The 25,861-nt window shown below is 27.3% G+C and overlaps 1 protein-coding gene across 8 annotated transcripts in view; it reads right to left on the bottom strand.

Annotated features, from left to right (window-relative positions):
* Nucleotides 1–25,861, bottom strand: part of LOC107456709 (poly(rC)-binding protein mub) — a 127,944-nt gene that overhangs the window by 67,259 nt on the left and 34,824 nt on the right. For 4 of the 8 annotated variants that reach the window (XM_071187469.1, XM_016074648.4, XM_071187468.1 and 1 more), the window contains exon 2: nucleotides 13,944–14,049. In XM_071187469.1, the coding sequence (XP_071043570.1) occupies nucleotides 13,944–14,018 (75 nt within the window). In that variant the 5' untranslated portion in view covers nucleotides 14,019–14,049. Of the gene's footprint in view, nucleotides 1–13,943; nucleotides 14,050–15,370; nucleotides 15,619–25,861 lie in introns of those variants that run through there. The other 4 variants (XM_071187470.1, XM_016074647.3, XM_016074650.4 and 1 more) reach the window with 2 other exon arrangements.

Below are 25,861 nucleotides of genomic sequence, written 5' to 3'. Positions count from 1 at the left end.
TACTTTATGCTGAGAAAGTACGTTTTTGTGTCGTATTTTTTAAGTTGAAATATTGTCAGCACAAATTAATTAAGTAGCATGTCTATGGTTAGGCACTCGAAATATTAAGTCCCAGTGTGTGAAAATTCAGTCGTAGATCAAAAGTTATTCTTTGTGTTCCTTTTTTTTACTTTGAGCATTATACGCTGCAAAAACTGTGGTGTGATATCCTCTTGAATTTAAAAAAGTCGAAGGAACATTATCTATTATTTATAACCAGAAGTTGAAAAATAAATTAAAATATTTGATTGATGAATAAAATCGGACTAGCAAAACAAGGACAAGAGGCTAAGTAGACAACATTGTATATCACATAGACAGAAACAATATTAAACATATTGAAATGCTATAAAGAGAAGCGGAAATTAGAAAAAAATTCAAAAAACTAAAATGTATAAAAGCGAATGTCACTTAAACTAAGAAGAAAATTTATTAGGCTTAATAAAGATCTTTAAAAAAATCTATACTTTCCACATATTTGTTCAAAATTATTTAAATTATAATTTCAAAAACTATCTATGGGAAATACTGTGAAAAAATGAAAATAAAAAATTGATTGTGAAAGATAAATTACATAAAAAATATATTGAATGGTCTAAACTTTTATACGTTATCCATCTATTTAGTTTCATAATTGTTTTAAAAAATTAAATATTAAAAATATTTTGTTTTTTAATATTTTTGGTCGTTTATTTTCATTAACTTTTTTCATTAACTGTACTACAAGATTATCATTTAAACACTTTCAAAGGTTGCATCCACCATCATTTTTTTCAACTCAAGCATTTTAAGTAACAAAATCCGAAATTTGAACTGAATTGGTCAAATAGTTACTCAGAAATTTATTTGATACTCATTTGATTAATTGGTGCTGAAAAACTATTCAATCAGATCTTTAGTTTCTTATTTTTAAAACACTTTAATTAAACATTTTAAGCCATAATTCATGTACCTTTACCTCATGTACCTTCAGAAATTATAATAAAATAATAAATAATTAACTGCTCTCTAACTCCGATCAAAAATTATTAAATAAACCATGTTAAATAATAAATATTAACTAAACCATAGAAACAGATTACTTCCATTTCTATTTGATATGAGGCACAGACATCAAAAGTTTAAAAATAAAACAAACAAATGATACAATGCGTGACAGTTCTGAAGAACACTTCGTAATTTTATCATGATACTTCAGAGCTTAGTATAATAACCATTTTTTTGGTTAAATTTGCTTTTGAGTTTTGTCTTTGTTACTAAATGCATGATGACAGGAACTGTTATTTTGTAAACCAAAATTACCGGTAAATTCTTACCATAATAGCTACCAGATTTCTAACCATGATAACTATTATTAAGCAGTAAAATTACTAAGTGAATGGTTTGAATACCGTATATTTTGGTTTAATTACCAGAATTATGGTTTATTTTACCATACAATTAATTATCATACAAGTATGGTAATTTAATCAGATTTTTTTTCTTTGTGTACTTATAAATAATTCGTAACACAATCATACTGAAAATAAATAATACCTATGAACCTAAGATACATCTTTAAAGACCATTAAAAAAGAAAAGGGTGTACTAAAGGACTGACGATTGTACGGCGCAAGAAAAACAGCAAACTTAATAACTTTCGTTTTAACTATCGAGCTTTTATTTACTTTAACTCAGTTTTAATTGTTCGAAAACATAACCTTAAATATGTTACAAAATCAGAGACAAAAATACTTCCTTTAAATAAACATATTTCTTTTTTGGCGGCTTTCAGTTTTGACCTACGTTATTATTATACAAATTGTTCAATCAAAGATAACTATTATTAACCTTGTAAAATTATCTTTTATAATTAATTATTATTTTTTATAATTTAATTCACTAATAGTGGAAACAATTTCAATTGTTGAGTATACAAAATTTTTCATAAATTAAAACTTCGTAAATTTAAATTGCTAGTAAAATATTTAAATTGAATTGGTGGAATAGTTTCTGGTATAGACTTTTTTGAGACCTCGTTATGCACGAAAAGTAATTTAACGTTAAAGGACCCAAATTTCTGATCTCTTTCCTGGCGAAACTATTTTCCCTCCTTATTTTGAGGGTCCAAATTAGTCCAAAAAAGTATAAGTTTTTACAGAGAAAAGATGTTTTTGACTCTAATTTCGTAACTTAAAATATCGTCGGACCGAATTAACTCCCTAATTTACGACTTTTTTCATAAAGGATTTCTCAGGTACTATTCGACCGATTTCACTCAAATTTCGTATTTTGCCACGTAAATTTACATGCTTTAAAAAATTTCAAAAATTGTGTATCTTTGAATTAAAATTTTTTCGACTATTATTAAATAAAATAATATAAATTAAGAAATATTTACAAAAACTTTTTTTTGCATTGAATTATCTTTGAATAAACAAAATTTTTAATTGTGACGAATTTTTTTTTCAAATCACTTAAACTTAATTTTAATTGTATTTTCTTGAAGATAGTTTCTTTGTACTTCTTAACAATGCTCGTTGGGAAATTGAAGTTCTTGTTAAATTGGAGAAAAAGTCTGAAGAAATTGAAAATATGTTGAAAAATGGCCCCAGAACATGCGAATTGAAAAAAACCTAATTCCTGATTACAAAATGTTAATTCGATTCTCAACTGACAGAAAAGTGATTCTACTTAGATGTAGATGATCGAATGTAAGTTCTATTTGAAAAGGAGAGGAAATAAATTAAAAAACACATTGTTGCACTTTCTTTTAATAAATAAATGGGGCAACCAAAATAATGAGCTGATAAGGTAATAAAAAAATTTTGAGAAAACTTTAAAATTAATACAAATGCTTATAATTAATATTTGAATTAGCATGATTTCTAAGCCAGAAAGCTTTAGAAATATTTCTTTAAATTTTAATATTATTTTGTATTTAAATATTTGTAATTATTTTTCTTTATTTTTTTATTAAATTAAAATGAATGGACTTTGATTTGCATAGTTAAGACTTCAAACTCTATAGTGAGCTACGAGCATTTACTGGAAAAAAGTTTTTCTCCTTCTAATAACAATCAAATAATTTTAAGTAAGTCGCAATAATTAATTAAACTTTGAAGTATTTTTTGCTCCGATAACATTTTTCTTTACCTAACATGTACCGCATGTGACATTTTTCTTTACCTAAAATGTTTTTTTTTAAGGAAAAAAAAAACTTTCCATCACGTGAAGGTTAAAAGAAATTAATAAAGATTTTATTACAGTTCACTGACATTAAAAAGTACCAAATTAATAAAAACATTTTTAAGCATTTTAATTAAACATTTTTAATAGTGTTTACTTGTTTTTAAGTTCGATTAGCAAAGTTGACTTTGGTAAAAATCGGTCTAATTAAAATGTCACATGCCCTTCAGCACAAGTCAGCATTTTTAAATTCGATAACTTTCTTCCTTTATTCTGAAAGCCATCTGATGAAAAATAGAAAGAAAGGTTTGGCCGCAGTCTTAGCTGTCTCTATTGAAAATTGGCAAGTGTAAATAAATTGGTGTTATCGATCTATAAGCTCACAGCTAGGATTCTTTTTACAAGTAGAATTTGTCTCGTAGACGGGAAAAGTTATTTCCAGAAAAATGGGCGGCAAGCCAAAAAGCACACAATACACAACACAAAAGCTTAACCATAAAAATAATTTTGGTATATTTAGACATTTACTATGAAACATCTATTGCTACATTTAAATTTTTTCACACATTCGCTCATCCACTGTTTATTTATAAATATAATAAATTTCTATTTACTTTGGAAAAATCTCTAAAATGCACTGCATGAAAAATGAGCAAAATTAATTAAATGTCATGATTATGAAACAAAATACGTAACGATTTTAATGTGTTAAAAATGTAGTATTTCATTTAATTTTAGCCTTTATTCCTGACTCACTTAGCCTTTTCTGTTATTATATTCCCATAAGATTTTACACACCACAGTTAGGCAAAATTTTTGGTTGATTTTGAAAATATATGGTCATGAATAACCGTGTAACATATGAAGATTCTAAATTACAAAATTATGTATTGAGAAAATTACAGTAAATCTATTGTAATTGATTTTCTCAATTAAAATGAAGTAATACAAGTTTTTTTAAGTACTATTTTGAGAAAAAACTAAATATACACCTTGCATCATTCGGTGCAGAAACATGAAATTAAACCCATCTGCTATTACAACACATCTTACTTTTAGCAAACCACATCTTTCAAACACACTTTAAGATTGTATTCTCAATAGTTTAGGTTCCTAACGGTTAATTCAATAGTTTAGTCTTAAAATTTCATGCATCTAATAGCAAAGCAAGATGAAAATTTAGACACTTGACTATTATTTTAATTTATGCACTTTTTGTGTTTATTTTTATGTTTTACGTTTATTTTTACTATACATGCATATAATCAAGCTAATCAAAATATTCTCATGATAAAAAGAGTTATTTTTCCCGCCAGCAGAAAATTACTATTTTTAACATTAATTCATGTATTTGACTCGTTTACTCCTATTGATTACAAATATAACTATTTCTTACAACTATTTACAATTTTAGTAATTTAATTTAATATCGATGAAAATATTTGAATGAAATATTAAATTGATCAACAGAACAAAGGTCAAAACCTCCCTAGAAAAATTACACCTTTATAAAATAAAACTTTTGAAATGTTATTTTTGAAAAAATATTCAACTACTTTTAATCCAATTAAATTTTGAGAAGTGATATTTTTATAACTTACTCTTAAAAAAACAATGATCACTAAAAAATTAAATAATAAACTTAATTAATAACTTTTTAAAACATATTTGCGAGAAATTATTTTTTGGAAGTCAAATTTTATTTCAGTTCGCAAAAGTATTTTGATTTATTTCACTAATTGTATAGATATGGCATAATGCAAACGAGTTAGAAGTTATCTTTTTAACAAAGTTTTTTCAACGCTGACTTGTTTGAAATATTGAGCCTATGCTTTCAAATGCTTGAATGTGAATGGTGTTGAATTATAAATCTTAAAATGGCATAAAATAAGTTTTTACATTTAATAAACTTCGAAAAATACATTTTTAAAAGCGACATTTTCAGCGAACATTTACTGGTTGCTTATAACATGCGCATAAATTCTGGATAAGGAACTATTAAACTGCATTTTTAATAATTAATTATTTTGATTACTGTAAGTAAGTATAATAATAATAATAATAATAATATATACGTAATTGTATATAGCCTTCTCCATTACACATTAAATTAGTTAAATAAAACATTTTAATTTATCAACATTTTTAAAGAATTAAATTAATTCATAAGTCTTGAAAAAAATTATTGTCTAAACATCACTTTTAAGATTAAGATTAAACATTAATTTTAAGATAATTAATTATGCTTAACAATTTCTTTATATAAAACTTTAAATACAATATATTATTAAATAATAATATTTAAAACATAACATAAAATATTAAATTTACGTCTATTACGTGAAAAAATAAATATTTTTTTAGATCAAATTGAGTTATAAAAAAAATATTTTGAAAAAGAAAATCAATTTTCTATTGTTTTTTATGTTTTATTTTTTTTGACAGAACACAATTTTGCTCAAAAATAAATAAATATAACAAAGATAAATTATAAACTTAATTGATGATCAAGTCAAAAAATTTCAATAAATATCACGTTTGCAACATTCAAAAATTTATAATTTCTAGTGCTATAATAATTTTTTTTATAATTTGTCAATTTTAAATTCCCGTTTTTCAATTTTACTACACAAAGTTGAAATCAAAGCGCACTGTAGTAAAATCACCAAAAAAATTTAAGTTCTATAGTTATATTTTTATTTAATGATGGGATGGTACAATGCGATATGATAATCTCATAAAACAGTTTCTTGTTTTATGAGTTATTAAATCACATAACATAGCAATAATGTATTTCTATTCAAGCGTTTTTGCAGATACACGCGTTTCGATCGATAAAACTTTTTATTCTTCGGTTGTCAAAATCTCTGAATATTAGGAAGGAAAATAAATCAGACATTGCATGGATATCTATGTAACTTATTTTACCCAATAAATATCGATAAACCAACCGTATATCAGACTTGATAACTTATCTAATATATAATCCAGAAAAACATCATTAATCGATCTAATAATGTAATAGTGAAATAGGTTCTTCAGTATCGAAAAACATATTTAATACTTGACGTTATATATAAATCATATTACTTTTGCGAATGAAATATCAAATGAATAAAACACAATTTTATGAACTATGTTGCAAAAACGTATTATTTATATTGTCGGGCATTGTGTCCTGAATTAGGAAAGATTTAATTAATTAATCCTGTCATGAACTTTTGTTGAGTAGTGTGTAGTTACTGATGATATATTACATTGATAGTTAGTAATTTATTTAAAATTTTGCTAAAAAATAAGTATTTTTTATTTCTTAGTACTGTTTGCTTTTCAGTGAAAAACCTAATTTTTATTTTCAACAATATTTTTTTCCATAAAAATTTTATTTTGTTTACTAAAATAATCTTTTGTTCAGCTTTTTTTCTAAACTAAACTTTATTTATAATTTTACGTACTCATTTTTCTGTAAGATTTTTTTAATGAATTGCATATACTGCATATATTTTGTTTACTGTATATATGTTTGTTTAAAAACTTAATGAACCCGCTTGGGAATATAAGTATACTCTTATTCAGAATAATAAAAGAAAGCAAAAATAATCAAAGTAAAAATGTCGATGTTTGAACATATATTTGTTTAAAATAGATTGTCCCAAGTAACCGAAGTGAAAAGCTATACTCGAAAATGTAAAAACTTTATATTCTTCAAAAATTATAAAAGTGGAAAAAGTCGACTTGTTTCATACGCTCAAAAATGGGCTCCCATTCTCATGACTTGTAAGACGTGATGTGTCAAATTCGACAAGATTTGTTCCGGGCCTATTATGAGTCATTTTGTTCTAAATTATGAGAAAACCTATTTTACAGTGTATGTGCTGTTATTCTAGATATTTGAAAATGTTTACCGTTTCTCTTTACTAATTTTATTCAAATCAAATGCAATTTTAATGATTCTAATTGTGTTGATAGGGTCGTTAACAGGTGTGATGTGGCTATCTTGGGTGCTATTATTCAAGATGTTCACAAACGTTTATCGGATACTGCGGCTGAAGTTTTAAATCTTCATCTGTTCTCTTCTAATCTTTTTCTTCCATTCAGTACTTGAGTAAAAACCGAATTTTGCTTTACGTTGACGCTTTATCCACTAAATATGGCATACGCTTAACAGAAAATTTAAAAAATTGATATCTGTGATTGACTCGAATATCAAACCAATAGCACAACATTCTGTTGTTTATTCATCTTTTATTAATCTCAGTAAGGCACAAGAAGTAGTTCTTAATTTTTTCTGCTTTTAAATTTTCGGCTTCTAACATTATTGATCAATTATAATCAAATTTTATTCAGAGTATAGTATCAACCATCAATTTATTTGAGAAAATTAAATAAAAAGGGTTAGAAGTGTATCCCAGCTCTTTGATCGTTGAGTTCAGCCGAGAGGAAAAAACGAGCGATTAAATTTCAAAGTTGCAGCATCACGCTATTGTTTGAAATGACATCAGTGTGCGCAAGAAGGGAGATGGTATGTATTTGCTGGCGTTTAATCATAGCCGCCAACAAACTATGGTCTCGGTGGCTATGGTTTGTTTAACTTCGGCTACTGATTTCGTTCCCACGCGTACGCTGAACTTATTTCATTCTTGTAAATTTTTACGTAATATCAGTATATCTTTTATTTCCATGACTTTGGACTCTAATAGACACTATCAAAATTTGTACGAATTGTAAATTGTATTTCTTTTGCAAAATCTTAGTAATTAAAACAAATATTTATTTAGTCTTATGCATTCTAAACATTTGAAACAGGAAAAAAAAAATACTGTCTACAGTCACAAGTCTTTTAAAAACTTAACCCCAGTAGTACTTTAATTATTTTGCTTGCCATCAGTGAGTGCCTCTTAAAAATTCACTAAATTGCATTATTGCTTTCTATTGAACAGCCATTTCTTTTATTTAAATTAATTTTTTTTTCTGAAATATTAGGATAAAGCACACATTTGAAAATTAATTTAGTTACATACTTTGAGACTGTAATAAAATAAGAAATTAAGTTATTAAATAGAAATGAAGAAAATCAAAAGCTAAAGCTATGACCACAATTAGTTAAGCATACCTTGCGTCAGTAATAGCTCAGCAAGCCGCTTTGGTTTAGAGATTAGAGCTCTTGCCTTCCAATGAATGACCCAGGGAGGTTTTCGTTGTCTTTTTCTCCGTGTAACGCAAGTGCACAAGACCGCATCCCACTATCAATCAGTTAGTCACGAGAGAGTCGCATGCCGATTACACTAAGATTTCCGTTCAGTCAAAAAGGACTCGAAGTAAGCTAGAGGTGATTTCACCATATCTGTGGTTCAACCTAACGCAACTATTACCGAGTTCAAGTTAATGGCGGACAACCGGCAGGTTTCAACGATCAATCAAAGCAGAGGAACATGAAAATTGAAACCAATCTTTATGCTTTTCCACGTAAGGAAAAACTTTTAATTATTGCTTCTACTATATAATATTTCTGTTTTGTAAGCAAGATGTTTTTAATACGAAATTTTTCATTGAGCACATGTCTTTGGAATAATTGTTTAGCTTGCTTGATTTGTCAGTTGATTCGCTTTTATTTACTTCCCGAAGATACATATTTTAAAGTGTGCTGCTTTAAGAATGTCTGAAAAACCACGTTGCCATCAAAATTTTAATGATGATTATTGTAAAGTGTAGAATAGTTCGTCTGATATCAATAACAATGTGATTTTTTACAGGTCTAGCTATTACTGTGTTTTGAATGGAAAAAAAAATTCTGTTTTCTTTAATTGGCATTTTATACAGCTATGCCTAAAGAAAAGTTTATGAAATAACGTAAATTCTGAGTTTTTATGCATATTTCAGTAATTTTTATTTTAACTTTTAGTTCAGTTTGGAACAAAGATTAAAGGTAAATTAGTATTTATTGCAAAAAGAAATCTTTCTCTCTTATTTTGGTATCTAGTGCTTAATAAAAGCAACCATTAAAATGCATTTATTATGTATTAAAATTTACAACAAATTTAAATATTTAATTAAAATTCGCTGAAAAGTTAATTATTTATTGTTTATTATTATATATAATTCCAATTATATAGAGCTATTATCTGTAGAATCTCGGTTGACGGTAGGAGTTTGGCTCGATTTTAAAAGTTGGAGCCAATACCAAAATGACGGAGTACTATTGTAGCTAAAATAAAATCGAGGCTTTATGTCTGTCGAAAATAAAAGTATGCAAAACAAAAGCAAGAAATTTGATAAAGAAAATAATTTTTAGTCTCATGAAAAAGTAGTAATATAAAATGATAACAGGCATTATTGTTATTAAAAAAACTTGATGACAAATTATTAATATTACACTTAATTTGAATTACACCCAGCTGAAAGTAAATTGATCAATAACAGAAAAAATGAGCTTTATTGCCTCAAATGTTCCCAAATATGTCCCGCACCGTCTACCAAAGCGCTCCTGCTATCCAAAGCGAGTATTAAAACGTATTTGTCAACTTTTTCCTTAGATTACTCACTGTGTAAATGCCTTTTCGACAAGACAAGATATCCCAGTATGGAAGTTATGATTAGAGTTGAGCAAAATGAATTACCCAAGTGATTCGAATCAATGGAAACAGTTCACTTTGGTGATTTGAATTACTTGTTGAATTGAATCACTACTAATTTGAATCACTTAATTCGAATCAGCTAATGCTTTGATAATGAAATTCATGAAAATGACATATCTATAAAAAAATGACTTTAATGTATATTTGACTTTAATGTATATAATAAATGAGAAGAAAAAAATGTGATTAGAAATATAAACGTAAAATTCCCAACGAAAAATAGAAAACTAGAGGTGAGAAGGAAAACTAGTAAAACCACAGAAGCCGAGAGGGAAAAAGATAAAAAAAAAGCAGGACAAAAAAACCACAGTGGCCGAGAGGGGCAATCAAGGTAAAATGCATTTCTAGGCGTTGTGGTGAGGAGGTTAGGAGCTAATGTTGTTAACAACGGAATCAGCATTCATATTTATAAAACAAGATTCAAGAGCATCAATATGAGCTGATGTGATTGGGGTTGAAATAATTTTGGCATTTTTTCAATTGGATTTAAGTCCAAGATTTCAAAATGCGCAGCAATTGAAGAATTTTCGTATTCTTGATAACGGACATATCAAGGAAAAAAAATTGAATCTTGCTTTATTCATATCAATGCTGATTCCCTTGTGAGCGACATTTGTTCGTCACCATAATAACGCGTGGAAATACATTTCACCTTGATTTGCCCCTCTCGGCCTCTGTGGTTTTTTATGTTCTGTTTTACATCTTTTTCTCACTCGGCTACAATGGTTTTTCTCGTTTTGTTCCTCACCTATAGTTTTCTATATTCCGTTGACAACTTTACCTTTTAGATTTCAAAGCACTTTTGTTTCTTTTCATTTACGTCTGGTAGGTCTTGAAAACGGGCGCTTGTTTTTGAGTGTCTGAAACATGTCGATTGTTTTTTCTTTTCACCTTTGTATATTTTTGAAGCAAATCAAATAACATTTTAGTCTAACTTTTCATGAATAGTGGCACATTTCTTAAAACTAAATTCTGAAAATATGAAACGTATACAACCTGTGAAATCTTTGATTCATATACATTTCGGTACGATTTCATTTTGCTTGGCCAAAAAAAAAAAACCTATATACCCTTAGTGCCAATATAAGTACATTATTTTCCTACGACTGCAATAAGTTAAGCATCCCTAGTGTCAGTAATAACTTAGCAAACCGTAGGCTTAGGGGTAAGAACTCTCACCTCCCAATGAAATGACCCAGGGAGGTTTCTACTGTTTTTTTCTCCGTGTAACGCAAACGTCCATGACCACACTGCCAGAATCCGTTAGTCACGAAATTGAGGAGCCATAATCTCCATGGTCATCACTGATTCGAATCAAGGGATTCTGATAAGTGATTCAAATCAAGTGATTTGAACCAAGTAATTCAGATCAGATATTCGATTCAAGTAATTCAAATCACCATTCGAATCAAGTGATTCAAATCATGTGATTTGGAACAGTAATTTTAATATAGAGATACAATTCACTATTCAAATTCTTCATTTCTCACTCTCCCCTTCAAGTAAAAGATCTATTATAAATACTGTAATCAAATTTCGCGAATCTCCGAAAACAGCGAAACTTAAAATTATAGTCGAATACCATCAGACGAAGAAGGAGCCAAGTATCAGCTCCTGGTAAACCAAGTTCATGCATATATGCATTACAGCAGTTAACACTATAAGTAGATGGAGATATATGTAAAGTAACCTGAATTCAAAACTAACTAATAGGCTTAACAGAAATTTGTCAAATCTTGCGCTAATCAATTAAATACAGCTTTGCTGAATCTTTGCATTATAATATATTGTGATAAATTTCGATGGTGACACTTTTATTTATTTGCAGATGAATTTCTTATTGTAAAATAAAGAACATAAAAAAAAATCAGGGAGAACTAACTTGAGTTATTAAGAAAACAAATTAAATTTTGTTAGTAATTTTTTTATTATAATATCAGATTGATATGATGGGTGTAACCGAGTTTTTGATTTTACTGTTAATGATTCGTCAATGCGTTGTTTAACTTTCTTGCAATAAAATACTGCTATTAGATAAAATTATCTGTTTTTTTCTCCCGAATGTGCTTTAGGTTATTGTAAAATCTGTCTTCATGCAAAACTTAGTTTTAGATTTAAAAGCTGGAGAAGTGTGTTTCAAAAATTTAGCTAGATAGTAATTGAATATTCTTTTGAGGATGTTTTGTTACAAATGAAAAATTATAGAGCTGTAGTGAAGCGATGAACTACTGTTTCTAAAATTCCTCTAAAAGAAGCAAACTTAAGAGCAATATGTTTTTCTTCAATTAATTACTTGGAATAAAAAGTACAATGTAGAAAAAATATAACCTTAATGTTACTGTCTTTTTTCTCCTTAGTAAGAATATGTTCTTTACATTTTTTTTAAGTTATGTCGACAATAAAATGAACAAATAGTATGGGCAATCTATGCATCACATAATGAGTATTATAATTAAAATAGAATTGTGTATGTTTCAATGAAAAAGAAAGGGGAAGGGTGATTGGGGAAGAGTCATCGGCGCTAATTAATAAGCATATTTGAAATCACACCCTCGAACAATTAAGACTGAGTACTACAACGTGAAGACCAGATTATTAGATCAAAAGTTATTCAGGGTAGTCAGTTTTTTTGCACACTATACAATTAAAAGTATGTTGTAAAGCTATTGTCTTACATTGCATTAAGAAACTTCGTGGAATTGGGTCAAATACTTCAATAATTTCATAATTCTAACTATTACATCTTAATTACCTTTGTTATGTTCATTAAAATGCTTGTTAGATTTCTTGCAATTAATAATATCCCATCAGAAATTAGCTTAAGACTAAATTTTAATGCCTTTTAAGTATTAAAAATCAAACAATTCACTAGTGATCAGAAAAATAAGTTTAAATTTGAGTTAAATTTAATTGATTCTAAAAAAGTATGCTTTTTGCTAAATATTAGCTGCAATGAAATAAAACTGTTTCTTAAATTTCTCTTTGTATTGTAAATGTAAAAAGCAATGTTTTGAAAACTTAGATATTGATTAGAAAATTAAAATGAAACACAAAATATAAACATCAATCTGGATATATTGTTCATATATCCAGATTGATGTTTATAAATCAATTTTAAAAAAAGTAATAAAAAAAGTATTTTGTATTTTAAATATTTCGTATGTAAACTTACAAAAATATCTAAAATAAGCAGTTCTAAAAGAAGGTATTCCAAGTTTCACTCCAAGTTTCCAATGACGTTAATATTTTGTATTATATAAAAATTCACCGGTATAAGTCAGAAATGTGGTTAATTTTTTTTCTATTGATACGCTGCCACGGAGATATTTGGCAGCAAAGTTTAAAAGTCTTGATTTACAATATCACCAATTTCAATTTGCGTCACGTGAAAGCTTATTTTCTGTTTCAAAATTGTTTTGCAAGTAATAGTTACACACTATAATGAAACACAAGTAACACTATAAGTAATTATAAGTAATACACTATAAATAACTCATTGCTAAGATGGCAAGAACTTAAGGATAAATTTTTAACAAAATCTTTTCATTGAACTAAACATTTTATAAAACATGTATGTACTCCAGGCTTATTAAAAAAGTTTCTAGTATTTTCTAATCGCTCTAACACATTTAAGACTTATTGCAATGATCCCAGACAATCTTAAGCTAATAAGAAAATATGTCATTTACTTTTCCATTTGCCTGATGTATTTCAAGCCATTTGCCTTTCTCAATTAGTCTGATTCATTATATTACTTTTTTAAGATAAGTCTGAAAAAGTCTGAGCAATGCTGATTGGAAACAACTGGAAACTTTTTTTAATAGCTTAACGTTGTGAAAAGATGACCTTTGCAAAGGGCTGGAGTTTTGAACTAGCCTGTATATTAAGCTATTTCAATTTGCCAACATATTTCTAGAAATAGAGTGAAATATCCAATAATCTTTCGCGTAGGAACAGTCTATGCTATAAAAGTTCATCGCAATTAGCTAGTAACACTTAGGACACTTAGGATTTTTTGGCAAATTAAATTAGCTAGTAACACTTAGGATACTTAGGATTTTTTGGCAAATTTAATTACAATACATGAAAATGAACACCTACCTTTCCCTGCATAATGAGTCGGATGGTAAGGGTGACGGATGGGCCATCTGCAGGCAAGGGATCTACAGCAGCCATGGTTGGGGGTGGTCGAGGGAGGACCTGGGGGCTAAACAGTATGTTAGTCATGCGTACAGAACATTTATAAAAAGTTAAAATAATATAATATGTATAATATGAAATAAGTTTCTAATAGTTTGTTAACAAAGTGATTTCTTATACTTATTAAAATATTTTTGAATAAGGAAACAAGCTTTTACATCAAAACTAATTTCTTACCTTTAGTTAAAAAAAAATGAGTCATCAAATGTATTGTATTCAAAACGCTAACTTTAAACTTTACTTAAAGGATTTAATGTCAACTTAATTTAAAGGAAACGTTGACTTAAAGGATATTCTAATGAACATGTTTCTTTTACAGCAGTAAAATAAAATGATTACTTACATAAGTATTATACTTTTTTCCAAGAGCTGTTTTAGCATTAAAACTAGTAAATTTTTATCAAAAATTTTAATATTAACTATCTTTTAATTAAGTACTAACTGAATTTTTTTTTGCATCGAAATACATATTATATGTTTCAAACAACTTTAAGAGTGATATCCTTATTCTGGCAAAGATCTAAAAGGTAAAATGAGATCTGTGGCAAACAGTTCTTTTGGGTAAAAAGATCTTGACAAAACTCTCTTAACTCAAAAACGCAAATTTATTTCATGATTAAAGATTAAAATAGGTATGTTTCTTTTTTTTAATTTCAAATTCAGAAATCTATTTGAGCTAAATAAATCTATTTTATTTATCACGTTCACATTCATTAATTTAATTGCTTATGTTCTCTTAAAAAATAAATTTTGAAATAGTTAAAATAAAATTTTTATATTTCATTCTATTTGCTTACTATTACCTTTTTTTGGGATTAAAAACAGCTTTCGTTATCTAATATTTTTTATGCTTATTTTTTTTAATTTAAATGATTGAAAACTCCTCATGCTCCACAAAGTATAACATGAGGTTTACAGAAATATGTAGAAAACAAAAACAAGAAAATTTACGAATTTACATTAAGAACAAAATTCCGCAAGGCAGCAAGACTTTCGATATTTTTGACCAGTTCTGAAAAAACAGGCCAACAAATAGAAAGACACCTCAAATCAGTCTTTAATCTAATTCGGGTATAGATTGCAATGAAGAAGAATTTTTATGGTTATTGTAGAACAGTTTCTGCGAATTAAAAATTTTTGATTGAAAATTCAAATATATTTTTAGAAAAAAAGGCTAAAAACGGTATATAAATGGTTAATGCCAGTAAAATAGACCAGCCTTTTTCAACAGAACAATTAAAAATAAAATAAAATTCACTTTCACCTGATCTAAAAAGGAAATTTCGATTATGGAAACAATTAATGATATTAAATTTCTATTTGCTTACGGATATATCCCTTCGAAATAGCCATTAGGTAAAATATGCAGCATTGTAATTTATGTAATTCATATATCTTTAAAAGAATGCAACGTATTATTAAAGTCCCCGGCGAGTGAATGCAAAGAACAAAATAAACACTCACACTAACGCAACTGTCCCGATAGACCCCGACGAAAGCAAGTATCTCAGCAGAAAGATGTAGCCAGGTAAAGTGTGAGGAGGGGTGTTGTGTGGCACTACTTAACCCAATTATGGTGAATGTGACGTCAGAGAATCAACAAAGGAGACAGTTTCTTTTCGACGTTTCTTGGCTACATTGTCTCGGAGCCAATCACTTAGCAACATCAATCAATGAAAATAATAATTTTCTGAAGAAAACACTATTAGTTCCTATGTAATCCAATAAAAACCTCACCTTCATACAAGAAAGCTTATTGGCTTGAATTGAAATCAATCGATCGGAAAATATCGCTGTTGGGCTTCTTAATAATATCTTTGGTTAGATATTCGATTATCTTACACGCTTAGTAAAGCTTTTTTTTTTCTAAATCATGCATTCGAACGTACATGATAAAAAAAATTCTGAATCAAATTCAGGTAAAAAGTACTAGAACACCGAGGGCCAGTGCTTTTTACCGTAAAATCTATTTTCACCATAAGATTCTACGAAACTTGCAATTCGCACTGTAATTCTTAATGTAAAATTATCAAATCACTATAATTAAATAAATTTTGCTGCAAACATTACGGTGTAGAATTTTACTGTAAAATGGATTTTACGGATGCTGCCCTCTGGTTAAATTTCACCGTAATTTGATCCAGAATTTTTTACAGTGTAGTTTGTTCTGTAACTTGAATACAAAATGCAATAAGTTTAAAAAAATTACTCAAACTTTTTATTTCGCGAATTGATATTAATAAAACATCACTATTGGATGATTAATTTATTTTAGGGACTACAATGTTAAAAATTTCGGGTGTGCTAAATCATAATTTCGTTCAAATTTGCATCAACCAAAATTTGATGTGAAGTTGAATCAAAATATTATACTGCTTAATGTAGTTTAGGTTGAAGAAAAGCATGGTTCAATTTAACACTTTTATCAGATCACATAAAATTTGAACCCTGTTATGGTTTAAAGTGCAAATATTCAACGTTGGAAAGATTTTTCTGATAGTTTTCTTAGCGGTTGAACTACTCGAAAAATAAGCGCGCAAAATAATTAATTTATGCTGAATCATTTATCAAATCATTTACTCTGAAATAAGAACTATATCTTTATAATATTACGCACTGCAGATTCCTTATACAAAAAAAAAGTTTCAGCAACAAAAATCTTTTATAGTTGCTTTTGCATGTACATTGAAGAATATTTCCAATAACTGATCTAAACTAGAAATTAAAATATGGGAAATATTAAATGCCCTATTTGGAAGAAATTTAGACTTTGTTTTCTTGATAATTTGATTTGTCACAAAAATAATATAACATAAATAATATCACCAAAAATATCATGCGTTAGAAAATACTTTAAGAATATAATTCCTATCTGTAAGCTGCTTTCTATTTAAGCTGCTTAATTTCCTATATCAAAGCTGCTTTCTAAAGCCTTTCTAGTGAAAAAAACATAACATTTCTTCAATTTAATATAACATTTCTTCATAACAAATGCTTCGCCATTTCTGTATTAAGACTGTATTAAAAATGTGTAGATAAAAATAGGTATTTTAAAAAAGCAATTTATTGTAAGATTTATGTAAAAATTATTTTATATATTTTTTATTTTAAACGAAAATGTTATTGAAATGGAAAAAAATCATTTTAATACTACCCAAAAACTGTAAAAAACTTATTCTAAAATTGCAACAAAGCGTAATCGAAACTAAATTTAACTTCGTGTATAAATTACCTTATACTATTGAACTAATTGAAAAATAATGAGTTCAAAAGCCATACCCAAATTGATCTGACACTAACAACTCATTATACGAAACTTTTTCCTTCCCTTCTAGTGATGTAAATATTCTAACTGATACCATCATTGGCAACTGATATTGATAGTTAATTCATTTCGCTAGACTGATATTATTGATATTGTGTCCTTTAACTCTTTATCAAAAACTGATTGTATTAACGGTGGGATCATTTAGTGATTTAACATAGAAATAAAGATTGTTTGTATATTTATTTAAGACTTTAATAACTAATTTCATTTATTACATTTTGATGGTGCTAAATTAACTCAATCATTTTACGATGGACTCATTTACTGTACAATAAAAAAAAATCCGAGTGAAATTATGGTATAAAGTACCAGCACTTTAGGTGCATCGTCTGTAAAATTCATTTTACCGTTAAATATTATATCGTAATTTTTGCAGTAGTACTTATTTAACTTGAGGGATTTTACGGTAATCATTACAGTAAAAACTACGATAGATCAAATTTTTGTCCCGCAACATGTTCCGGTAAAAATGGATTTTACGGTAAAAAGTAACGGCAACCTGAGTGCCGGTAATTTAATCCAAAATTTTTTACAGTGTGGACTTAATGCATGCAAGTACTAAAAAGAAAGGTTCCTGAAATGCCATTAGCAAATCAAGTTCTTGATTTTTAATCGACTTAAAGTTTTCTGGTTATGAAATACTATAGTTAACATTTTTCGTCGATTTTGCTCTAACTACGAAGGTATAAAACATTGATAATTAAAGTTTGAGTGAATTTTTTTTAAAAATCACTGAATTTTTCCGAATTGCATCGTAACAAATGCAGTTAGAAGAATAACCTTTAGGATATTTATGAAAAATATAAATTTCAGACAGTTTCTCGTCCTAATTCATTGCATGAATTATTATCTTATTTGGTACTTGTAACATGCTGAGTTAAGCAGTTATTTACATAAAGCAATCGAATTTTTATTCTAATTATTAAATTTAACATTTTAAAGCGCAGATATTAAAGTTTTAAAATAAGAAAAGCATCTGATATTAAAATAACCATTTACATTCAACAGAACTCTTCTTTTGCAATATAAATAGAACATGGTGGCGTATTAGGTAAAAATTGTACACTGTAAAACATTTCGGTGTATAGTTGCCACCATTTTTGGTTAGGTAAACTAATTATATTTTCAAGTAGAGAACTGTAGTGGTTATGGAAATTTTTTTATAAAAGTGAATAAATAACAATTGTGTGAAAGAATAATTGCGAGTAAATTAATAAAAAATGCTTGTTTTTAAATATAATTTTTTACAATGAAGCCATTTAGTTTATTGTAATGTGTATGAAAATATACGTAGTCAGAAAACAAACAAATATAAAATGAGTAATTAAATAAATAAACCATTACAGTGAAAAAGTAAATAAAAAAATATGACTACTTACACAGTAAAAATTTTTAGTTACCTCAATACCAAAAATGATAACAACTGTACACCAAAATTTTTTGCAGCTTAGTTTAACATAATTAAAAAGCTATTAATTATAAGTCATAAATTATAATAAGCTGTTAATTANAAAAATTTTTAGTTACCTCAATACCAAAAATGATAACAACTGTACACCAAAATTTTTTGCAGCTTAGTTTAACATAATTAAAAAGCTATTAATTATAAGTCATAAATTATAATAAGTATTAATTATAAGTCATAAGTTATAATAAGTATCAATTATAATAAGTATTAATTATAAGTCATGAGTTATAATAAGTTGTTAATTATAAGTCATGAATTATAATAAGCTATTAATTGAAGTCATAAATTATAAGAAGCTATAAATAACTTCACAACAGTAAAAAGTAAATTTGATGTATGATTTTGAAACTAAAATATTATATAAAAAAAACGTATTTAATGAATGACACTTCCTTATAAGTAAAAACTAGAAGCAATATTGTAGTAAAGTACCTTTGATATTTTGCATACACCATTTGTAGATCATGAAGCTTCCCTGAAAAGCATAAGCCTTATGTCCTTAGAAAAACAGTTTCTTTTTCGTAACTCTCACTGGCTGCTTCATTCGTAAGCAAACAATATTTCAGAAACGAAAACATGTTTTGATAAATGAAAAGTCTCCTCAACAACTTTTTAATAAATTTTCAAAAAATGTTTTCGAAATTCGTCTTTCAAAATATTTCTAATACGTTTGATAATAGAATATTGAATTTTATTCAGATTGACTTTTTATAAATATTTTAAAAGCTAGGAACTAATAGAAAGAAACCTTTCGCAATATTGAGATTTTTTCTTTGATTTGCGTGCTGTTGAAATTTAAATTAATTATAAGTGCAATTGGGGGAATAAAATTATTTATGAATTTTATGACATATGGAGGGAATTTAATTTCTTGATTTCACAATTTAATTTCACTGCATTATATTTCATATATTACCACTTATATCAAACATTCATTTTATTTTTTTTTAAAAAGGCCTTTATTCAAAAAAATGATCTATAATATTTTTTTTTCACAAGAACTGCTTTGCAAATATAGTGATTAAAGTTTTGATCGTAATATTAATATACATGGTGTATTAATTATATATGCAGAAAAAATGCACACTTCATTTTATTTACTAAGAATTTAGCAAATTGAAAATTTATTCAAAAATAAATCATGCATTTATTCAAAAGTTAATAATTACACTCAGAATTAAGCTTTTTATTCTCACATGGATTACTTAATATCTTAAACAAAAATTTCAATATTAATATTTTTATTATTCAATGTATTACTCATTCATTTAGATACCTATGATAAAAAAAAGTGTAAATTTTGTATGAAATAGAAAGTTTGAAATTTAAATTATGAAATTGTTACAATTATTTACTCTATCTCAATGCTGTCAAAAATAAACCGAAATATCTAAAGCAATATGCAAGAATTTATAATTAAAATCATTTATTAGAACTTACTTCATTAAATTGCTAGGTACAGGGTGGAATAATTTTTGAAGGAAAACTAGTTTTAAAATAAATATTTTATAAACTGAATCAGTGCGATTATTTTTTTAATTTGATTTAGTTTAGTCTTAGTATTTATTTATTTAGTATTATCGTTTATTATTAATTATTTAGTAATCAGTAGCATCTTCGTAGTTCTTAGTTTGCTTCTGTACATAAGCGTCGTGAATCGGAAAGCTCAATTAAACTTTTTTTGGGATCTGCATATTTTTGCTTAGAAACAATGCAAGAAACTGTACATGAGGAGTTGTGGGGATTAAAATGCTTCAAGACACTTAATTTAATGTTAAAGGAATTCTTTAGATTAGAGGATCCTAACCTATTTTTACATAAAACTACATTCTGACTGTTGGACAGCGGGCATACTTTGCTTTATCAAGGTGAATTTATTTTCGAAATTCTTAATTTTATATAGCATTTAGTTAAAAAATCAAAATATTTTTAGACAGGTCGCACCATGGTGGTCTGAAGTAAAACAATCGACGAGCGTTACGTAACCCGAGGGCAAAGTGGTAAGCATCCCCACGATAAATGTAAGCAGATATGTTTTTTTTTATAAGTTTTCTAAGAAGTTGTCATAACAGGCTTCTACGTTGGTCTTAGTTTAAAAAATAAAAAAGGAAATTGATCATGTCTTGCTTACCGTCAATACCGTACCATATCATCATGCAAAGACGTTACAATTGATGCTACAAACAAAAGTAGTGCGTTTTTCTGAAAATTGTGAGCATAGAACTAACATAATTTTGGCCATTCCTTGTAGAATAGAAGCATTATTTAACCAATTGTTTTTAAATTACAGTCAAATTTTAAAATAAGTTATTTTATACTTATTCCTAAGATGTAATATCTAATTTTGCATCTTGAGCTTTAATATTCCAAAAAACTTTGCAACTTTTAATATTCCAAAACATTTTACACCTTTTAATTAAATAAATTCTATGTGTGCCTATTTTGTATATAGGATGAACTAAAAAGTTTTGTATATAGGATGAACTAATATTTCCAATTAGTAAACTTTATATTGGTTGCGTGAATAATAACAGTTTTCTTTAAGGATAAAGAAAGATAACGGGATAACATATCCCATTTCTTTAAATTGACTTCTTACGTCAATATTTTCTTGGTGATAAGTTTAAATTTTTTAAAACTAAGCATATTATTTTGCATAAATACTGTTAGTTTTTTAGCCCTCTTTACTTTTATTTCAGTTAAAAATTATGAACGAATATATGCTTAAAATGTTCCTTAGCATGACTATCGCCATCCTAGTAAACCCTCCATAAATGCAAAACAATATATAGCAATTGTAGCAAGTGAAATTCATGAAGTGCATTTGTTTTAAGATTTCAGTTTGGCTTCAAATGCTTTCATGCTTTTTTTTGTATAAAATGAAATAAAAGCTTAAAAATGTCCCTTGCTGCACTTCACGTACAGTGCACAAAATAAAAAACGAACCACCCTAAATATCTAATGATCGGATTTTCACGTTCTAGGAATCAATCTTAAAGGTTCCAGAGGGTTACCTCAAATATGCTAATTAATAAGTACGGACGATATTTTAAGTTACAAAATCGGACACAAAAGCGTATTTTTTCCGTATACACATCCTTTTATTTCAAAGGCTTGAATTTTCGGATTTTCGACCCCCGAAATGTAGTTGCAATCTAGGAAATGCAGTCCCCATAGTTTTGTGAGGAGAACGGTTCAAAGTTTGGACCCTATAATGTTAATTTTATTTTCTGCCTATTCTGCCATATCTTGAGAACATTCTTAAGCGAGTTCAAATATTTTTGAACACAAATATAAAATTCGTAATTCTAAGGATAATTCCGTGCAAAATATTACTCTAAGTAAATATTTATTATTTTATTTAAATATGGTGGAACAATTTTTGAATTGCAAAGCTTACAATTTTTAAGTCATTTTAAAGAATGCAATTTTACATGGCAACATACGAAGTATGAGCAAAATCGATCGTATAGTTCCTGAGAAATCAAGTTTTAAAATTACGGCTTCTTTACAATTCGATTTCTGAAGAACTATTCAACCAATTTCGCTAAAATTTTGTAATTTGCCACGTGATGTGTAATTTACCATGTGTAATTTGCCATGCAAAAATTATATTCCTTACAATTCTAAAGTTTTCCCCTATTATTAAATAAAATTATGAAAAATAATAATATTTATTAAACGCTATTTTTCAGGATGGAATTTAACTTGGATAAACGAGTTTTACAATCGAGTGAGATACTTTCTAATTCCCTTAAAAAGTTTTCTAGATATGGTGAAATACGGAAAAAAATAAGATTAACATTCAAAGATCAAAACTTTGGACCGCTCTCCCGATAAAACTATGGAGACCATAGATCCCAGATGCGATAACTCCCGATATTTTGTGGGTCACAAATTCGAATCAGGCGAAACAAAAGTATGTTTATTAAAAAGAGAAACGTTTTGTGTCTAATTTCGTAACTTTAAATATCGTCTGCACTAATTAATTAGTATATTTGAAGTCGCAATCTCAAACCACTAAAGTGAAATTCTGATCATTAGATCAAAAGTTATTCTGGGTCATCTTGAGCACTGTGCTTAAATTTCACAATAATAGTTTCAAAATATTAGGCACTTTATTACGACCACACAAATTCTCCATGAAGAGGATTAAGTAAACTGTTAACAGCTGTTAACGTCTTTTCTTTGACACGCATAGTACTTAACGTAAGTAATTTGATCTTACCCTTAATTCTGAGTATAAACTGATTGCTTTCCCTCAGTACAAACCAGCAAATTCAATGGGTTTTGTGCAAAAATTTGATCAAGTTACCAAATATATAAAGTTGATCAAGTATATAAAGAGCCTTTTCTGGCCATTTGAAAGCATATTTTCATTACGTTTTAGTAAGCCAGATTAAAAATTTTGGGGTTCATTAATTTTTTTTCATGCTTCTTTAAAACATATTTAGATGTATTTAAAAAATCCGATTAGTAATTCAAAATATTTTTGTTTTTATTTTGCCATTTTAAGAGCTGCTAAAGTTATTCAGTAATATCAGATAATAAGTTAAATGAATTTTTGTTGGCAGTGTTGAAATCTAGTTTTATGTTTATTAAGGAAAGCTTTTCCATTTTGTTTATAGCATGTAGTAAAAGCGCAAATTTAAAATTCAAGTGAGAACTAAGTACCACGTGGTTAAAATTCCTTCCGCCAAATATAAAGATATTCCATTCGGAAAAACTGAAGAAACTATTTACTCCAATTTAAAGAAAAAAATCGTCTTTAGATAGAAGCTTAAAAGTTTAGTAGATTCATGGAAAATGTGCCGCTGGCACAAAGAAGCTACGATAAAAGGATTATTGAAAAATAAAAACAGATTTTATGAATAAATTATTATTTATACTTTGATAATAATGGAAAGTTTTCATGGCTTAAAAACAAACATCAGAGAAAAATTTGTATAGATTTTAAGTAACATGGATAACCTATTTTTTATTCAAGTATTAATACCTTATATATCAAATAATCACTCATATCAGTAATATATTTGTTATATATGTATAGCGGCTCTCCCGATCTATTTAACTAAACAGAAATTTATCTGCAAGAATCGTATATTATGGATTTGAACGCTCCTCAACAAAATAGAATTGAGTATAAAAGCAAAAACAAACCGATGCTTTTCTATAACTATTGACATTCAGTAATGGTAAAATATTCAATAAGCTATAAGTTGTTTCATGTTTAACGGCCTAAATTGTTTCCTTATAAATTTTTTTAGAGTCTGTATAATTGAAACTTAAGTTGAAGTAAGCAGTTCAGAGTTTAACGGAAAGTTAAGTTCGTATCGACAAATTAATATTGGTGGGTAGTGTATTAAAAATAAGTTCTTTTGGAAATTAACTCCTTGTGTTAGATCATTTTTTATTATTAATTTATTTTTTATTATTAATATATTTTTGTTATGCATTTATTTTATTATTATTATTTTTTTTTGTTATTAATTTATTTTTTATTATTAATATATTTTTGTTATTAATTTACTTTATTATTAATTTATTTTTGTTATTAATTTATTTTTATTATTAATTTATTCTTAATGATATACTACACTTTTTCCAACAATGTATAGGAAGAGGGCAAAGTGGTAAGCATCCCCACGATAAATGTAAGCAGATATGTTTTTTTTTATAAGTTTTCTAAGAAGTTGTCATAACAGGCTTCTACGTTGGTCTTAGTTTAAAAAATAAAAAAGGAAATTGATCATGTCTTGCTTACCGTCAATACCGTACCATATCATCATGCAAAGACGTTACAATTGATGCTACAAACAAAAGTAGTGCGTTTTTCTGAAAATTGTGAGCATAGAACTAACATAATTTTGGCCATTCCTTGTAGAATAGAAGCATTATTTAACCAATTGTTTTTAAATTACAGTCAAATTTTAAAATAAGTTATTATATACTTATTCCTAAGATGTAAAATCTAATTTTGCATTTTGAGCTTTAATATTCCAAAAAACTTTGCAACTTTTAATATTCCAAAACATTTTGCACCTTTTAATTAAATAAATTCTATTTGTGCCTATTTTGTATATAGGATGAACTAAAAAGTTTTGTATATAGGATGAACTAATATTTCCAATTAGTAAACTTTATATTGGTTGCGTGAATAATAACAGTTTTCTTTAAGGATAAAGAAAGATAACGGGATAACATATCCCATTTCTTTAAATTGACTTCTTACGTCAATATTTTCTTGGTGATAAGTTTAAATTTTTTAAAACTAAGCATATTATTTTGCATAAATACTGTTAGTTTTTTAGCCCTCTTTACTTTTATTTCAGTTAAAAATTATGAACGAATATATGCTTAAAATGTTCCTTAGCATGACTATCGCCATCCTAGTAAACCCTCCATAAATGCAAAACAATATATAGCAATTGTAGCAAGTGAAATTCATGAAGTGCATTTGTTTTAAGATTTCAGTTTGGCTTCAAATGCTTTCATGCTTTTTTTTGTATAAAATGAAATAAAAGCTTAAAAATGTCCCTTGCTGCACTTCACGTACAGTGCACAAAATAAAAAACGAACCACCCTAAATATCTAATGATCGGATTTTCACGTTCTAGGNTCATAGATTAAAATAATGAAAGATCTCGAATCTATGAGTGATTTTTCTTCCCTTGTAATTTCAAAATGAGTTTAAAAATCAGAAATGAGGGCAAAACTTGGTTAACAAATTAAAAAAAGAGACAAATTCTAGCTGTATTGCAAAAAGAAATTATTATTATGAAATAAGCAAAATCTTTATAAGTCACTTTGTAATAAATACCTTATTACTAAAAGAGGATTCAGAACTGTAAGTTCCAACTATAAAGTACTTTTTCAAGTAAAGAACTGAACAATATATCATTCAGATATTATTATAATTATCATAAATAAATGCACCTTAATTGTATATGGAACTATTTATTTTATAGTAACATAAGTAACATTCATGCTTTCTTAATTTTAAAAGTCATTTCGATGCACTAA

This window comes from Parasteatoda tepidariorum, chromosome X1 (assembly GCF_043381705.1).
Source record: "Parasteatoda tepidariorum isolate YZ-2023 chromosome X1, CAS_Ptep_4.0, whole genome shotgun sequence".
In the NCBI taxonomy this organism is placed as follows: domain Eukaryota; kingdom Metazoa; phylum Arthropoda; class Arachnida; order Araneae; family Theridiidae; genus Parasteatoda; species Parasteatoda tepidariorum.
The sequence above is the reverse complement of the archived record's forward strand: the minus strand, read 5'-3'. Positions and strand labels throughout refer to the sequence as shown.